General features: G+C 53.7%; 1 protein-coding gene across 9 annotated transcripts; it reads left to right on the plus strand.

The window, feature by feature from the left end:
- Positions 1-844: 844 nt before the first annotated feature.
- Positions 845-17,371, plus strand: ST6GALNAC6 (ST6 N-acetylgalactosaminide alpha-2,6-sialyltransferase 6). 9 transcript variants are annotated; one of them, XM_045196764.3, is made up of 7 exons: positions 846-1,817; positions 7,472-7,669; positions 9,237-9,327; positions 11,099-11,278; positions 12,268-12,674; positions 15,202-15,309; positions 15,923-17,371. In XM_045196764.3, exons 3-7 carry the CDS (start codon positions 9,313-9,315, stop codon positions 16,191-16,193), a joined length of 981 nt encoding a protein of 326 aa, XP_045052699.2. In that variant the 5' UTR covers positions 846-1,817; positions 7,472-7,669; positions 9,237-9,312; the 3' UTR covers positions 16,194-17,371. The 9 variants fall into 9 exon arrangements, with proteins under 9 accessions (XP_045052700.2, XP_045052699.2, XP_053776290.1 ...); XM_053920316.1 differs by lacking the exon at positions 846-1,817 and adding an exon at positions 6,202-6,353; XM_053920320.2 differs by lacking the exon at positions 846-1,817 and adding an exon at positions 6,287-6,306.
- Positions 17,372-17,637: the final 266 nt, after the last annotated feature.

Here is a 17,637-nt window from a genome sequence, read left to right on the forward strand (position 1 = left end):
GGGTCAAATTCCTTGCCAGTTAAATTTCCTACATCCGAGAATACATTTATTGATTTAGAGAGAAAGGAAGGGAAGGAAGAGAGAGAGAGAAACATCAATCAGTTGCCTTCTGTACATGCCCTGACCAGGGACCGAACCTAAAACCTAGGTATGTGCCCTGACCATGAATCAAACCCATGACCTTTTGGGTCACAGGACAATGCTCCAACTCCCGAGCCACACCCACCAGGGCTAAATTTCCTATTAACTCTGGAGGCTGGGAGGAGGGGCAGGCGGGAGGCTTCCCTTCTCAGAGCCTCAGTTTCCTCACCTGTGAAGTGGGGAAAGCTGACCCACCAGCAAACAGCAAGGGCATGCATGCAGCCACCCTGGCCGGGGCTCGTGTTAGCCCACTTTAGAGATTTGGCGAAGCCACGAGGCGGAGCCAGGATGGAGTCCCAGGTGTGAGAGCTGAGCCTGATTGGTTGAAACATTGATTGGTTGCTTCTCATATGCCTCCAACCGGGGACCTGGCCCGCAACCCCAGCAGCCTTTGGGTTTGCAGGCTGGTACTCAGTCTACTGAGCCCCACCAGCCAGGCCTAGGGTTTTTTGTTTGTTTGTTTTAAGGAATTATACCTCATCATTTTGCAGGACCCCACAAATTATGTAGCTGCTTGTGCTAGGGAGTCTGGGTGACCTCCTCAAGAGAGTCTAGAGACCTGGCATCTGGCCCACAGCACCGGCTTTTGTACCCTGCCTCCCCTACCCAGTGTCAGGCAGGCCCAGAAGGTTCTACAAGCATGGGAGGAAGGAGGAGAGCCCTGAGGGGAGGGGCGGGGAGGGAGCACCGTGGTGGGAGGGAGCAGGCTGGCAGCTGAACCACAGCAGCTGGCCTGGCCGCAGTGGTGTCTCTGAGCAGGTGTGGGGCGGATGGAAGGGTGGGATGAGAACAGGCAGGCAGAGAGCTAGTGGAAGAACTGGGTGCAGAGGGAGGCCTCTGGAGTCAAACCTGGCCTCGTTCGGGCTCTACTTCCTGCCATGGGACCCTGGCAAATTAGTGCCTCGTTCTGGGCCTCAGTTTCCTCATCTGTAAAAAAGCCATTCCTACCTCATGGGATTACACAGATTTAGAGATGGCACCTGTAAAGTGCTTGTCCCTAGGGATGGGGTCACTTTTGCTCACCCAGCCATCATGGTTGGTGGTGACAAATGGGCATGAAGACTTCCTAGGCACACTCCCCTGCCGCTGGCTGGTGTGGCTCAGTGGATTGAGCACAGGCCTGTGAACCAAAGGGTCTGCAGTTCAATTCCGAGTCAGGGCACAAGCCTGGTGGGCCAGGTCCCCAGTAGGGGGCGTGCGAGAGGCAACCACACATTGATGTGTCTCTCCTTTCTCCCTCATTTCCCCTCTCTAAAAATACATAAACAAAAGCTTAATAAACAAACAAACAAAGACTTCGTAGTCCCATCAGCTGTCCCCTCATAGCCTCATCCTTGGGCTCCACGGCCCAGCGTCCACTTATTCTGATGGGACTCAAACTCAACCCTTGCCAGGTGGTTGCCTCCTCTCCCCCTCCATCCCCCGGAATGTACTGGCTTCACCCTGGGGCCCAGGGACAGAGGTGCATCTGGCCCTGCCCCCGGGTGGGGTGTGTACTGCTGGGTTGGCCCATGTGGGGCTTTATGACCTGGCAGGAGCCATCTACCAGTTACTTCCTCCTCCAGGAAGACTTCCTCCAGATGGCTCCTGGCTGACCTGGTGACTGGTTCGGGGATGCTGAAGGCCAAGCACCCCCTTCTCTGCCACTGCCGTTCCTGCCACTTCCGGGGGAAAGGGTGAGTTGGGGCGGGAGCCTCCTCTTTGTGGAGGGCGCCTTGGTGTGCAGCCCGTCTTTGGGCCTCTGTCTACATCCTGGCTCCTTTTCCCCTCAGCAGCCCAGCTCCTACCTCCTCCTGAGGCCCAAGGGGAAACCAGGTGAGCCTCACAGCCTACGGGTGTCTTAAGGGGCCTCTCTCCTCAGAAGGAACTTGGGGGCCAGGCCAGGAGCTCACGCCCAACCTCTAATGGGGTGAGGAAAGGAACGTTGGTTCTCGTCGGTATTAGCAGGCACCCCTGTCCAGGTCACCTAGGTCAGTTTGACCACTCCCACCTGTGCCCCTGAAGAACCAAGAACTTCCTGGTTCCAGGTCCACTGCCCAGGTCTTGGGAACAAGTGCTTGTGAGTGGCCACTGTGTGCCGGCCATCACCTGCCTGCAGCTTTCACCCACCTCTCTTCAGATGCCCATCTCCGGGGCTCCTTCTTGCCCAGAGGGAGAGAGGCTGGAGTCCGCGGGCCTGGCTCCCACCCTGGCTCTGCCTGGGACCCCTGGGAAGTTTTGGGCAAGTCCTCTCCCCTCTATAGGCCCTGGTTTCAGTCTCTGTAAATTGGGAGCGGGGGTGGCAGATGAGATCTCTGAGGAGTATTTCCAGGAGTCTAACATTGCAAAGATTGCTAAGGGGCCAGAAGAAGGTCACACCCAGGATCCCCACCCTGGGGCACAAAGGGCTGAAGCAGAGGCCATCTCCCCCCAGACCACAGGGGGACAGCTCAGGTGTGAGGGGAGCACCAGGAATGGCCACAGACCCCCATCCATGAAGGCTCCGGCATGCGTGTGGGCAGACCTGGGGCTCCAGAGCGGAATGGTTTCTGTTTATTTAGCTCAGGTACCTGTGTACACTCGAGCCTCACTCCTTCCTCTAGAGAGTGGGGGTAACATCTCAGGTTATTTTAAGGATTCATTGTGTTGGTAAAGTGCTTATCACAGGAGAAACCACGTGACACGTGGGAGCTGTTGTTTTTCGAGCTATTTTTTTTTTCATTTTCTTTAAAAAATGTTTTTTTGGGGGAAGGGAGAAAATGCAGACAACTGTAATTGAACAGCAATAAAAAAAATAAAATGTTTTTTTAAAAAATTGATTCTGAAGAGAGGGGAAGGGAGGGAGAAAGAGAGGGAGAGAAACATTGGTGTGAAAGAGAAACATTGATCAGTTGCCTCCCATAGGCGCCCTGGCTGGGGACCAAACCCGCAACCTAGGTATGTAGGCCTTTCTGTTTACAGGATGAGGCTCCAACCAACTGAGCCACACCAGCTGGGGCGGACCTATTGGTATCCTCACTGTTATTGAAGTGGTTGTTATTGTTCTTGGGGCTGTCGCATGAACTCAAAAAGTTTGGAGGCTTTGGCTAGAAATAAATGATAAACATTTATTCAAGAGTCTTAGGGCTTGCAAACTGGAAAGATAGGCAATACCCAGAATGTTCCAAAGAAGAAAGAAAACCTGAGGGTTCTTGTAGTAAAAAGTACATTCTTGAGAAGAATCACTTCTGCATTCTTAGCCTCTGGATTGGTGCCATATGGTAATCCTCCATGACTGATGCTCAGGATACAGGATGCCACGTGATCTGGACACACAGACTTCCTTTCCCTAGCCCTTCAGGGCATAATCAGAGGGTTATCTGGAGGTCTGACGAATACACAGGCATCGATGCAGGCCTGGAACGTTTCAAAGTTTAAATTCCCAGTAAAACAAGAATAGAATCATTTCCTCATACCTCAGCCTGCTCGAATTTAGTGATTTACTGGCTTGACTAGAGTGACTCCATTTAATTTCTCACTCTATTCCTCAGGGCCCAGGAAAAGTAAGCCAGCCCCCAGGCAGAACCTCCTGGAGTAAGCAGGCCTGAGTGGGGAGCTCCAGGTCCAGATTTGGTCCAGGAGCTGGGCTGCTGCACCCTTATTTCCAGAGGGCATTGGCCTGGGTCAGGAAGAAGAGCTGGGGACTAGGGTGGGGACAGGCCCACCCTAGTGCAGCTTCCAACCTGCTGGGTGACCTCTGGCAAAGGGCTCCCTTTTTCTGAGCCCCAGCAGTCTGGTTCATTAGGCTTCCTGCTTGGTGGCCCCTGCTCTGTGGTTGAACATGCTGGCAGGTGGCCAAGGAGGGCCAGGGGTGGGCATGGGGCTGGGGCACAGGAAGCAGATGGAAGTGGATACCAGAGGGGCAGGAAACCTTGAATCCACCCTTGGCCCCCCACTACCTGGTGGGCCTTTTCTCTACAGCCTGGAAGCTGGACCTTGTTCCACCCCCTTTAGTTTTAATTAAAAACAAAGTGGTGTTAACTTATTAAATTAGTCCACTGCAAACAACCTGGAAGTTTATGAAGCAAAAACTCAAGGTAGCACCCACCCGTTCCACCTGGCGTCCACTCCCCAGGGGCTACTACTGCGAGTTGTCTCCGTAGATTCTGCTAGCCGCCCTCTGCGTGCATTTACAAATGTATACGCATCGATAGTTACATATTTTTTAAAAGGAATCATGTTATATATGCAGTTTCTTTTTGATAAGTTAAAAATAAGTTTGTAGGCCTGGCTGGTGTGGCTCAGTAGACTGAATGCCAGCCTGTGAACCAAAAGGTCATTGGTTCGATTCCTAGTCAGGGCACATGCCTGGGTTGTGGGGTCAGGTCCCCAGTTGGGGGTGTGTTGGAGGCAACTGATTAATGTATCTCTTGCACATTGATGCTTCTCTCCCTCTTTCTCCCTCCCTTCCCCTCTCTCTAAAAATAAATAAATAAAATATTTTAAAAATATATAAATAAAATCTTTTTAAAAAATTAAAAAATTATTTTAAAAAAGATTTTATCTATTTATTTTTAGAAAGGGGAAGGGAAGGAGAAAGAGAGAAACATCAGTGTGTGGTTGCCTCTCGTGCACCCCCTACTGGGGACCTGGCCGACAACCCAGGCATGTGCCCTGACTGGGAATCCAACTGGCGATGTTTTGGTTTGCAGGCTGGCACTCAATCCACTGAACCACGCCAGCCAGGGCAAAAAATAAATTTTTAAATGTAAAAACATTGTGTAACCGTCATCTTAAAATTTTTGGAAAATACAGTTAAGCCAAAAGAGAAAAAAGTAGTCCATAGTCTCATCACTCCAGAAATAACCACTATTAACGCTTTAATCACCATGATAGGCAAAAGGTATTTTCTTATTTTCATTTACCTTTCCTTTTTTTCCCTATCTTTTTAAATACGGTGGTACGCACAAATGACCAGACCCTACTAGAAATTCACACCCCTGTGTTACCTCCCTGCCTCCCCAACGGATGGAGGCTGGTGTGTTCTTGACTTTTGCTTTTAAAACTTTAATCACTCTGATAGACAAAAGCTATCTTTTGTCCCTGGCTATGAGAGGTGGCCTACTGCCTGCAATATGCATAAACAATATATTATGTTGTTCATTTATCTTCTGAGACTTGCCTTTTTCACTCTGTATGTCTCTAAGATTCATCCTTGTAATTCTAGCTCATTTTCCCCTGCTATTTAATATTCCATGCTGTAAACATACCATCATGTAAAAAAATTCAATTCTCCTGTTGATAAATGGGCTGTTTCCAGTTGAGTATTTTTTCAAGCGAGGCTGCTGTGAATTTTGTTGTGTACATGTTCAAACATTTCTCCAGGGTCCATACTCATGAAAGAATGCACATTTTCATATCTTTGGTTTACAAAGGGATTACAGAGATGCCATTCTTCAACCTGCTTTTTTCACTGCCACATCCTGTAAATATCCTGGCGGATTCTTCCGTACACATTAACCCGCATCAGGCAGTTCAGCAGGGTGGGACCTTTGTTTATTTCACCAGGCTCCTATCACGGCTCCTGGTTAGTTTTCACCACCCCATAAAATGATATGACGAATACCCTGGAAGTCATAGAGTCAATAACATTTTTAATTCCAGAGGTGGGTGGGGGAAAGGTAAGTAATGTGACAAGGCCACACAGCTAGATAAGGCAGAGCTGGACTTGAATCCGGGGTGGACCCTGAGTTTACTCGGGGTGACTGACTAACCCTGGGTGCAGGGATCTAGAGGCCCTGGGTGGGGGAGCCCAGGGAAAAACACACGTGATTGCAAGCGCGGGGTGCTCTGGGACTCAGTTTCCCCATTCTGGTTGTGGCGACAATAAAGTGAGATAGAAGTGGGCGTGATCCACACCGAAGGGCTCTGGAAGGCTGTTATTTTTAATGCCACTACAGGGCCTGGGGGAGTAAGGGAGCCCCTCAAGTGGCCCTAGCCCAAGGTTACTTGCCCCTACCCCCAACCCCTTCCCGCCACTGCCGGGGGGCGGAGCCGGCCAGCGCCGGCCCCCGCCCCGAGGCTCCGCCCGCCTCCAGGCCCGGGCGGGAGCTGGGAACTGCGGCGCTAGGACCCGGCGGGCCAGGGCTGCGGCGGGGCCTGGGCGGCCGGAGGAGCGCGTACCCGGCTCTCAGCTCCCGGCACCATGTGAGGGGGCTCAGGGGCCGCGGGGGGCCGGGCGCTCCCCGGGGGAGGTGAGCAGGCGCCGCGCGGGGGCGGGCAGCGGGGGTTGGGGCGCTGCCTGAGCCCCGGGGGGAGGTTGGGAGCCTCTGGGGTTGGGGAGTGATGATGTGGTGCCCCAGGGGCTGCCCTAGACCCACTCTCTAGGCTACCGCGACCGGAGATCCCGGTCTTCGTGCCCAAGGGCTGTCGCGGGGTTCGAGGGGGCCTCCTGCCTCTGTCTACACCATTGGAGCTCGGGGACCCGGCCGCTCTCCTGCCTCCCTTTTCTTCCCAGCTGGGGCTAGGACTCCGGACCTCCGGAGTGCGGGAGTTGGTGGGGTCAGCGCAATGGGGATGCAGAGGGTGAGTCGCCCCCACCCCAAGCGGACCCACGGTCTCGGCGACCCCCATTTGGGAATTAGGTACCCCCCCTCCCCCTTCTCCCTGGAGGCTTCCTCCCACGCCGCTCCTGGGGGCGTCCCGACCCTGTAAGGAGGACTCCCGGTGCTGGGAGAGGCAAAGCCCCCAAACAGAGGGCAAGGTGTGCCGCCCTCCCCTTACCTCGCGGACTCAGCCCAACCACTTTGGGCATGACTCCACAGCCCCGGCCCAGTGCTCTGGGCTGCGGTCTGCCCAGCCTGAGCAAGTCACTCCCCAACAGGCCTGCCTTGCGTGCCAGGCCAGGGGGTGGGCACACACTCGGGGGCCCACTCCAGCCTTGGGGTATCCTTGAGGGAGATCCCATTAACCTCAGCCCTGGGCTGCTCCCTACAAACAAGGCTCCCAGCAGGCTCTGGACAGCCCTGCAAGGCGCTTTGCCTCTCTGAGCCTCGGTCTCCTCATCTGTGAAATGGGGAGGAAGAGCCCCTACCATGCAGTGTTGCCGGGAAGATTGAGTGAGTGGGTGATGCTTAGTTGGCTCCCACACACATTCCTGATAAGAGTGAAGTTGCTGAGCTAGGGGTCAGAGGAGGAGGGAATGTTTGGCGAGCAAACTCCGCGAGGCAGGCCTTGAACAATGAATAACGGGCTAGACTAACAGCTGCGGGCACTGACCTAGCACCTGCAAACCCTGTGCCTTCCTTGCCAGAGGGGCTCGAATCCTCCCAACCTTCCCTGAAGTTACCTACTCATTACTCCCACTTCACAGATGAGGAAACTGAGGCTGAGAGAGGTCCACGGCTTGCCCAAGGCCCCTCAGCCAGTAAGTGGTGGAACCAGGATTCGCACTTGAACCTGAGATGCTGCACTGACCATGGCCTTCTCAAGAGCAGGACTGTGACGGGACTGACAAGGGGGACCAACCGGGGGGACCCTGATCCTGGCTGAGGGCACCGCTCAGTCAAAGGTGGGAAAGTCGGGGGTGGGCCTGGGAACTGGAGTGTTCTAGAGTGTTCTAGAGTGTCTGGAGCGAGGGGCATCTGGAGGAAAGAGTAGTGACGACGGAGGAGGCTCAGCTCAGAGAGGCTGCTGGCCCAGCTGGACCGGCAAGGGCCTAGAATGCCAGAGGCGTCAGGACTGGTGGGGGCGACCCTGGAATTCTGGACTCTTGTCATTTGCTCTGATGGGCTGTGCATCCAAAGACAGGCCACTCTTTCCTTGTGATGAGCCTCAGTTTTCAGATCTGTACCCGGTGAGCGTCCCGCGTCCTCCCCAACTGGCTGTGAGAGCCCGCCAGGGTGAAAACTGAAACCTGGTTGGGAGGCAGGGGGCGGGGCTCGGAAGGAGAGGGGGCCCCCGGCCTGGGTAGTGGGCGGAGTCAGGACCTAACCAGTCAGGAGCGGCTTGTGGGGAAGCCTTCTTTGGCCTGAGGTTCTCGGGCTATTCCCGGTGGCAGTGTAGGAGTAAACAGCAGCTAGGTCAGGGGGCGGAGATGGTGGCCAGAGCTGGGAGGCCACTGGAAGGAAGGACAGAGCTGGGGAGCCCCGAGCCCCAGCTTCTCCCTTTGCACTCTCCCAACCTTAGTGCCCTCTGGGCTTGAATCTGCTGGAGGCGGCTGGACATAGTGCTTGTTTCCATTTGACAGGTGGGGAAACTGAGATCTGGACAGGAGCTGGGTCCTGGGAGGATGGGTGCCGGTTGGGGAGCGAGGAGCAGATCTGGGCTTGTCCCCTCCTTAGGGAGGTGACTGGGGCTGGGGCAGGAAGGAAGGGCTGTCCAAGGCCCCATCAGGCTGCATTGTCCCCTGAGGGTTCCTCACACCCTTGGGGGGTGGGGCTGTGATTATAGCCATTTGAGAGATGAGACTGTGTGCCCTTAACCCCTAAGATCATCCTCATAAATTACTGAAATCATCCAGCCATCCTCCTGTACCCATCTCCAGGGCTCTGGAGACGCAGTAGAGAATGTGGTGAGGACCTGTAAGAGCTCTCAGCCTTGTGGGGAAGTGACACTTTGGGGAAGTTCCTGGCCCAGCACAGGCTTGGGGGTGAGTGGGCGTGAGCAGGGTGCAGGAAGGCAGGGTTTTTCAGATATTTTATGCAAGACCTGGAAGGATGCAAGTGTAGAGAAGTTTAGGGACCTACAAAGAATGTTGCTTTATTCCAAGGCCACAGGGACCTAAAGCAAGGTTTTGAGTAACGGTGGGAATGGGGTTCCTTCTGGGTGGGGGGCAGGCCCCCCAGCATGGGAACCAGCTGCCTAGAAGAGCCAGGGTGTGGGGCAGCCCCTGCTGAGAGCGCCGAGGGGAAGAGAGCAAGGGGCAGGGAGAGAATAAGGGTTCTCCCACTACCTGGCCCTGTGACCTCGGTTTTCTACCCTTTCTGGGCCTCAGTGTCTCCATCTGCAAAATATACAGCACTGAACCTTGAAGTCATGGGTGGGAGGAGAGCTGGCAGGGTTGGGGAGGATGGAGCCTTTGACAAGCTGGACCTATGGGAGGGCACACAGGCCATAACTCTTTCTGTGACTTGCAGGCGTGAGCCCACATCCCTGCCCGCTGGGCCACCTGCAGGACGCTGGCCCCTGCCCCTCAGCAGACGCCAGAGAGAGATGAGTAGCAACAAAGTAAGTCCTCCTTCATTTCTGGTCCCCATCTCAGCCTTTTACTTCCTTCAGTGAGATGAGCTTCTACAGACCGGCCTCTGACCCAAGCCACAAGTCTCCCTTGGCGAGAAGCGGCCGGTGCCTGGGAGGCCCTGGCTGGAGCCTTGCCGTACCACTGATCTGTGTGGCTGTGGGCAAGCTCCTGCCTCTCTGGGCCTGGGTCCCAGAAGGCGAACTGCTGTGCAGGGAGGGTGGGGTGGGGAGGTAGAGGTGAGTGGGAGTCTGGAGGAGGGGGCAGAAGTCGGTCCAAGATCACAGAATGCTGAATGCTGTGAGCATCACTTTGAGGATGTCAGGATTCCCCATCATCCACTCACTCATGCTTTCCTGACCACCTGCTGTATACCTGGTCCTGCACCTCCCCCTTCCTAGAATCCACGGTAGCACAGCCTTGGCACAGCCTGAGAGTTGGGAGTTGGGTGATGTGGGTGTATCAGTCTGGGTCCCGTTGGCAGAGAGAATACAATAATTTGAACAGAGAAAGTTTAATGTAAAGAGTTATTAACTATAGTCGGGCATTGGCGTATCGAGGGATTGGAACTCTAAGGAATGAGGGAATAGCAGGTATAAGGAGCAGCCACCAGCCCCAGGACCGAGATCCAGGCCTTGCTGGAGAGGACACAGCTTTGGTCCACTGGAGGGCAGAGAACTCAGTGTGGTGTTGTACTGGTGAAAGCAGCCGTGAATCCACCCTCCAGGCCACAGGGAAGGCCGTTTCAGGAGGCAGCTCCGTTTCAGGAGGCACCCAACCTCCGTACAAAACTGCTCCAGGGAGGGAAGCTGAGGGCATCTGGTTGTTGCAGGTGGTTGAGTGTCCTGGTTGAGCTCAACTCAGGAGAGGTTGTGACCACAGCAGGAGCCTGAGGCACTGTGCTCCAGAACTGCCTGGGGGTGGGTGCTGGAGGAATCTGCTGAGTGCGGCTGGCTGCTGGCCACTGGGCACTGGAGTTGAGCCTGTGCTGAAGAAGCCACGTGCACTGTGGGAGCGAGTGCCCAGAGCCAGATGCAAAAGCCCACCGGAGTCAGGAAGCGAAGGCCTTGCCTTCTGCAGGGTCTCTCCCACGCTCCCTAGTGACGAAGCTTAATATGCAGTTAGCTGGCAAGGAAAAACAAGTAAAGGGTCCAGATCCATTTTTGCACAGCTGGCAAAAAGGGTGAACTTGGACCCTGACTGGTGTGGCTCAGTGGATTGAGAGCCAGCCTTCAAACTAAAAGGTCGCTGGTTCAATTCCCTGTCAGGGCACGTGCCTGGGTTGCGGGCCAAGTCCCTGGTTGGGGGTGTGCAAGAGGCAACCGATGTATCTCCCGCATATCAATGTTTTTCTCCCTCACTTTCTCCCTTCCTTCCCCTCTCTAAAAATAAATAAAATCTTTTTTTAAAAAGGGGGTGAACTTGGAGCTGAGAAACAATACGTGGATAACCAGTACAGTGGGCTCAGCACCAGGAGCCAGGGCCCCAAGGTCTCGGGTAGCCTTGCACACCCTGTGCACACACATCCCAGTGGGCAATTTGGGTTATCACTTTCCTGCCCTGTCAGCCACATGGCAGCGCCTCAGACCTCATGGTGGTGTAATCAGTGCTCAGAGGGATGGAGGAGGCCTTCCCGGAGGAGGTAGTGTCTGAACTGGTTTGGGATCAGGAGCGGGAGTTAGCGGGGGGTTGTAGGTGGTAATGAGGTGGGGCGCCAAGCCCATGTGGTCACTGGGCCCTCACCAGCCCTGCCCTCTCCAGGAGCAGCGGTCAGCAGTGTTCGTGATCCTCTTTGCTCTCGTCACCATCCTCATCCTCTACAGCTCCAACAGCGCCAACGAACTCTTCCATCATGGCTCCCTGCGAGGCCTCAGTCGCCGGCCCACCAACCTCAAGAAGTGGAGCATCACCGATGGCTATGTCCCCATTCTTGGTAACAAGGTAGGGCAGCCACTTTGGGGAGCTGCCTGGTGGCTGATCCTCTCCATTGCCCTCCACCACTGCTCCCTCCGCCTTTTCTCTCCACTCTCTCCATCCCTCCTAAAGGAAGGGGTGGCCCCAGGAGTCAAGGCCCTGGCTCCCAGTGCCTTCAGCTCCCTTTTTGCTGTGTGACCTTGGACGATTGCTCTGCCCCAGTGTGGGCCTCAGTTCTTTCCAAAGTCCCACCCTTAGCACTAAAATCCTACCATCTCAGTCAGAGAAATCTCTGGAAAGATATCTGGTTGTCACCGATTTCTGTCTCTGCTGTTTGGGAGGACCCCGGGGTACTGGACCACACAAAAATAGCCCGTGCTCCTGCCCCTATTGGATTTTCTTCTTTAAAAAATATATATATTTATTTATTTTTAGAGACAGGGGAAGGGAGGGAGAAAGAGAAGGAGAGAAACATCAATGTGTGGTTGCCTCTCACATGCCCCCAATGGGAACCTGGCCCGCAACCCAGACGTGTGCCCTGACTGGGAATCAAACCAGTGACCCTTTGGTTCACAGCCTGCGCTCAGTCCACTGAGCCACAGCAGCCAGGGCTTGGATTTTTCTTCCCAGCACAGTGTACTCACCGCCCGACATTACTGTGTCTTTCACTTGTTCACTGCCTCCCTGACCATGAGTTCTGAATACAGGAGTGGAGTCTCCTTTGCTCGGTGCTCTGTCCTGAGCATTCTACCCTTAGCCTGCTTACTATAAATATTTGTTGAACGAGTGGGCTGGGTCTCCAGTTGGGGGCATACTAGATGCAACCACACATTGGTGTTTCTCTCCCTCTTTTTCTCCCTCCCTTCCCCTCTCTCTAAAAGTAAATATATAAAATCTTAAAAATAAATAAACAAAATGGACACAATTATTTTGGCCTCCTGGAGGCCAAAATGTACACAGCACAAAGCCTGGCACAAGTGACTGTGACAGTGTTGACTTTCCTTGTCCCTCCCCAGACGCTGCCTTCCCGGTGTCACCAGTGCGTGGTTATCACCAGCTCCAGCCACCTGCTGGGCACCAAGCTGGGCTCCGAGATTGAACGGGCCGAGTGCACAATCCGCATGAATGATGCGCCCACCACGGGCTACTCGGCAGATGTGGGCAACAAGACCACTTTCCGCGTGGTGGCCCATTCCAGTGTCTTCCGTGTGCTGCGGAGGCCCCAGGAGTTCGTCAACCGGACCCCCGAAACCGTATTCATTTTCTGGGGCCCCCCGAACAAGATGCAGAAGCCCCAGGGCAGCCTCGTGCGCGTCATCCAGAGGGCAGGCCTGGTGTTCCCCCACATGGAGGCCTACGCCGTCTCTCCCGGCCGCATGCGCCAATTTGACGACCTCTTCCGGGGTGAGACAGGCAAGGACAGGTACCAGCCTCCCGCCTGCCCCCTCTGGCCAGCCCTCTGCTCTTCAGCATGTGCTGCGCAGTGGGCCTGTTGCTCCCAGCATGCACTACTTTGATTGTGTGGTCACATGCCAACCTCTGCTCAGGTCTCCTTGGGGGAGTTCTCTTCATGTCCAGCTTTTAACATGAGTCATTTCCAACATGCACTGCATGGCCTCATCTTCCCTGGAGGACTTCCTCCCAGCATGCGTTGCTCTGAGGGAAGGAAGGCTCCCAGCATGCTCTGCTCTAAGGTTGCCCAGTCATTTCCAGCATCTTTCTAGGAGAGCTCCCTCTAGCGTGCCTCCTGGCACTGCTGGCTTTAAGAGTGCTGTTGGATCCCAGCATTAAGTACACGTCATTTCCAGCCGGCTCTGGGAAAGCCAGGCCTGTGCCGTCCGATGGAAATAGAATGCTAGCCACCTACGTAATTTAAGTTTTTATAGCAGCCGCATTAAAAAAAATAAAGAGAAACAGATGAAATTATTTTTAATATATTTTATTAACTCAATATGTCCAACATATGGATCCTATACATATTTGTGTGATTTATACCTAAATATTTAAAATTTTGGAACTATTGTAAATGGTATTTTTTGGTTCCCAATTATTCATCGCTAGTATTTAGAAATATGGTTTTTGCGTGGTGACCTTGTACCCTGTAATCCTGCTAAATTGACTTTTTGGTTGTAGGAGATTTGGATAGACGCTTTGGGATTTTTCTGTGCAGGTGATCATGTAAGGACATGCAAAGAAGGACAGTCTCCTTCCTTTCATCTCTGCGCCTCATTTCCGTTTCTTGCCTTATTGCACTGGCTAGGACTTTCGGTCCGTGTTGGGAGTGGCAGGAGTGGACGTCCTTGCCTTGGTCCCAGTCTCAGGAGGAAAGCACTCGGTCTTTCACCATTAAATATAAGGTTAGCTGTAGGTTTTTGTAGGAAATTCCCTTTGCTGCTTAGTTTACTAAGAGTTTTTATCAGTACTGAATATTGACTTTTATACAGTGTTTTTCTACATTAATTAATATGTGGTTTTTAAAAGACTATTAATATGGTGGATTATCTTGATTGATTTTTTTAAAAGGTTTTATTTATTTTTAGAGAGAGGGGAAGGGAAGGAGAAAGAGAAACCTCAGGGTGGGGTTGTCTCTCACATGGCCGCCACAGGGGACCTGGCCTGCAACCCAGGCATGCGCCCTGACTGGGAATTGAACTGGCAACCCTGTAGTTCGCAGCCCACGCTCAATGCACTGAGCCACACCAGCCACGGCTATCTTGATTGATTTTCAGATGTTGAGTTAGCCTTGTATTTCTGCAATAAACCCCAGTTGGTTGTGGTGTATTGTGATTTTCAGATATTGATAGATATGATTTGCTAGTACTTTGAGGTTTTTGTATCTGTTCATGAGAGACAGTGGTCTGTAGTTTATCGGGTGCTGTCTTTGCCTGGTTTTGCCATCAGGGTGATGCTGGCCTCACGAAATGAATTGGGAAGTGTTTCCTATTCTACTTTATGGAAGAGATCATATAGAATTGGTGTTATTTTTTCCTTTAGATGTTTGGTAGGATTTTCCAGTGAAACTGTCTGGGCTTAGAGAGAGTTTTCCAGAAGATTTTAAACCATGGGTTCACTTTCCTTAGTAGTTACAGGATAGTCAGGTTATCCGTTTCATCCTGGGTGAGTTTTGGTAGTTTTGTAGTTTTCAAGAAATCGGCCCATTTCATCTAGGTTTTCATGTATCTACATGTTTTTTGTGGTTTTCTTAGTCTTTTAATGTTTACACGGTCTGTGATGAGATGCTCTCTTTTATTCTTGATATTGCTAATTTGTGTCTTTTCTCTCTTCTTTTTCTGTCAGTCTTGCGAGAGGTTTCTTTTCTATCAAACTTTTCAAAGAACCACCTTCAATCAAATATCCCCCAACTATTTTCAGTTCAACATGTAATCAATATAAAAACCCATCAGCACCATATTCTACATTCTTTTCTTCACACTCTCTAAGAACTCCAGTATATGTTCCACACAGACACCACACCTCAACCCCCTGCCAAGTGCACATGCCCACCTGTGCAACCTGCGGTGACTATCGTGGACAGCACAGCTCTAGGCTCTCAGCTGCTCTTCCCACGCCTCGCTCTGAACCCGTCACTCCCAGCACGACTGTCTCTGATAGGCCTCCCCTTAGGAGTTTGCCTCTAGCCTGGGCACAGCTGCTTGTAGCATGCTCTGTGGTCATGGTCACCCCCTGCCTGCTCAGGTGTCACCAGTCTCCTTGAGAATTTATTCCCGGTATGCCCTTTTCCTACTCCCGCCCTCAAAGGAGCCCTCTCCACAGCCCTCACCTCTGCCCAGACAAGCCCTCTGCTGGCAAACCTGTGCTCCCCCAGTGGGCTGGACAGGTGTGACTGAAGTGGGGGGCTGATCTGTGAAACTCTGGGGTTAGAGTATTCCTCCCTGCCTGCCCCGCCTCTGCCTGCATGCCCCCTCACCCTGCTCCCTCTCTGCCCCCAGGGAAAAGTCCCATTCGTGGCTGAGCACAGGCTGGTTCACCATGGTGATCGCGGTGGAGTTGTGTGACCACGTGCACGTCTACGGCATGGTCCCCCCCGACTACTGCAGGTGAGCTCCTCCAGGACAATGCCCAGTCACTAGCCCTGGGATGGAGCTGGGGGCCTGGAAACCTTGGCTGGCTGGCCTTGAAGGGTCTCTGTTGGATGGTGTTCAGACTGCTCTGCGGAGGTCCTCCCAAGCTCAGCCAGAGTCCAGAGTTTGTGTATTAGTAACAACTATTATTATCAGTATATGAAAAGCCCAAGAGGCACAGTTGTGGTGTATTGGGTGGGGCCCGTGTCTCGAGCATGACTATTTATTACCTCATTCACTCCTCACAGTGATGCTAAGGGATGGGTATGTGATTATCCCCATTTCATAGATGAGGAAAACTGAGGAAGTTGTTCTGTGAGTGGCCGAAGGTCCCACAAACAGTAAGGAGTGGGGCCAGGCTCCAGAGCCCACAGTCCTCACCTCTACCGTACTCTGCCACCCCATTGGGGACAGGAAAATGTCTACTGCTTTAAAAAAAAAAAAGTTAATGGTGGAAAACTGAGGCCCAGGGAGGGGTAGGGATTTCTGCCGTTAAGGTCCTACAGCAGCTCGTCAGGGGCTGGAAAGGCAAGGGCCCTGCCGGCCCCCGCCCTGTGCTCACGGCCCCTGTCTGCTCTGCCCCAGCCAGCGGTCCCGCCTGCAGCGCATGCCCTACCACTACTATGAGCCCAAGGGGCCGGACGAGTGTGTCACCTACATCCAGAACGAACACAGCCGCAAGGGCAACCACCACCGCTTCATCACGGAGAAGAGGGTCTTCTCGTCCTGGGCCCAGCTGTACGGGATCACCTTCTCCCATCCCTCGTGGACCTAGGCCGCCCTGCCTGTGGGGCCCTCACAAGGGACACAGGAGAAGTGGTTCTCGGCCAGCCATCTCGTGGCCAGTCAAGGCTGGCTAGGGTATCTTCTGGCCAATCAGGGCCTTGAAGAGGGTGTATCCTCCAGCTAGTCAGGGCCTGGGGATATCTCTTGGCCAATCAGGGATTTGGACTTCTATGTGGTTAATCAGGGGTGTTGGGATTTCTTGTCCAGTCAGGGTCCGAGCATAGTCAATCAGGGTATTTCTGAGTAATTTGAGGCCAAGGACATGTGCTTTCCCAGGAGGCCTTGGTTCAGAGCCCCAGGATGGTTCCCAAATCATTCTCTGTTGTCTGGGACGATGGGGTCCTGTTCCAAGGACCTGGGAACTCTGTGTTGCCCCTCACTTCCCAGAGCCAGAAAGAGAGGTTGCATAGGGGGTGGGAGCACTCTGGAGGCCAGGCTGGGGCATCTGTGGGCTTGAGGGGTTCCCAAAGTCAGGGGGCAGTGTCTGGGTCTTGGCTCTGCCCTGAGTGGCCTTGGACAAATCCCTTGTCCCCCTCTCTGGCACCCTTTTGCCCATGTCAGGTTCTAAGGTGGAGTCTTTGACCCCCTCACACCTTCCCCACTGGCTGCCTTGGGTCTGCCCTCCATAATATTAGACCCCTCCAGCGACTGCCCCTTGCTGGGGGGTCTCAGCTCTCTAGGGGTCTGGGGTTCCCTTCCCTACCTCCTCCTGGAGATGAGGGTATTTTTGCATAAACTCCCTCAGGTCTGGGGGACTCTGATAGGAATGGCCCAGCTGCCATTAGCTTGGCTCTTAAAGAGCCAGGCCCCCTTTTCTGCTGTTGAGCAATGAGACTTTCTACCTGTTGGAGGAGCCTTTGGGGCTGAGAAAGGGGGGACCCCAGCCAAACCGAGGTTTCAAGCAGCCCCTCTGTCTGCAGCTGCTGGAATCATCCCAGAGTCCCCCTCCAGCTGGGCCTGGGAAAGCTCCAGGGGGCTGGGAGCCGTGTTGCTTGGGCTCTGTCTCTCCTCACTCTGTATCAGGCACTTTATGGCTAGGCCTCAGGGGGTGGGTTTGCCCCCTGCTCCTCTGGAGCCTGGAAGGGAAGACTAGAGGGCTTCTTGGAGGAGGCTCTGGAGTGGGAGGGGCCAGGTAGAGGAGGAGGAAGCCAGCAGCAAGCCATTGCACACTGGGGTAGGGGGTGGGGTCTGGCGAGTCCCCCAGACTTGGTTTTGTAATGATTTGTACAGGAATAAATGTACTTAAGCTCCAGCTCTAGCTCCCGTGTCTTCCGATGGTTCGAGCTGGGCCCACTGTGGTCCAGGGCCTTGGGCCTCTGTGGGACAGTGCCCACACCCTCCAGGTTAGGAGCCCACACACAAGTAGGGTGACCAGCTTTTTCAGCTGGCCAGTGAGTCATGCATTTTGCAGCTTGGGTGGAGAGCTGGCAACTCTGGGGGTTGGGGAGGTGTGGAGTTCCCCAGCCAAGCCCATCTGGCTTTTCCAGTCCTGCCTTCCCCTGCTTCTGTGACCTTGGG

Source organism: Desmodus rotundus, chromosome 1, assembly GCF_022682495.2.
Source record: "Desmodus rotundus isolate HL8 chromosome 1, HLdesRot8A.1, whole genome shotgun sequence".
Classification (NCBI taxonomy): domain Eukaryota; kingdom Metazoa; phylum Chordata; class Mammalia; order Chiroptera; family Phyllostomidae; genus Desmodus; species Desmodus rotundus.

What these genes read in the sequence shown, in the direction of transcription:
- ST6GALNAC6 (XM_045196765.3), top strand. Translation starts at nt 1,756, where the DNA reads ATGCTGAAGGCCAAGCACCCCCTTCTCTGCCACTGCCGTTCCTGCCAC. An exon ending in TGCCACTTCCGGGGGAAAGG is followed by an intron (nt 1,818 to 9,236) that starts GTGAGTTGGGGC and finishes TGTGACTTGCAG; the next exon opens with GCGTGAGCCCACATCCCTGC. An exon ending in GGTGAGACAGGCAAGGACAG is followed by an intron (nt 12,675 to 15,201) that starts GTACCAGCCTCC and finishes CTCTGCCCCCAG; the next exon opens with GGAAAAGTCCCATTCGTGGC.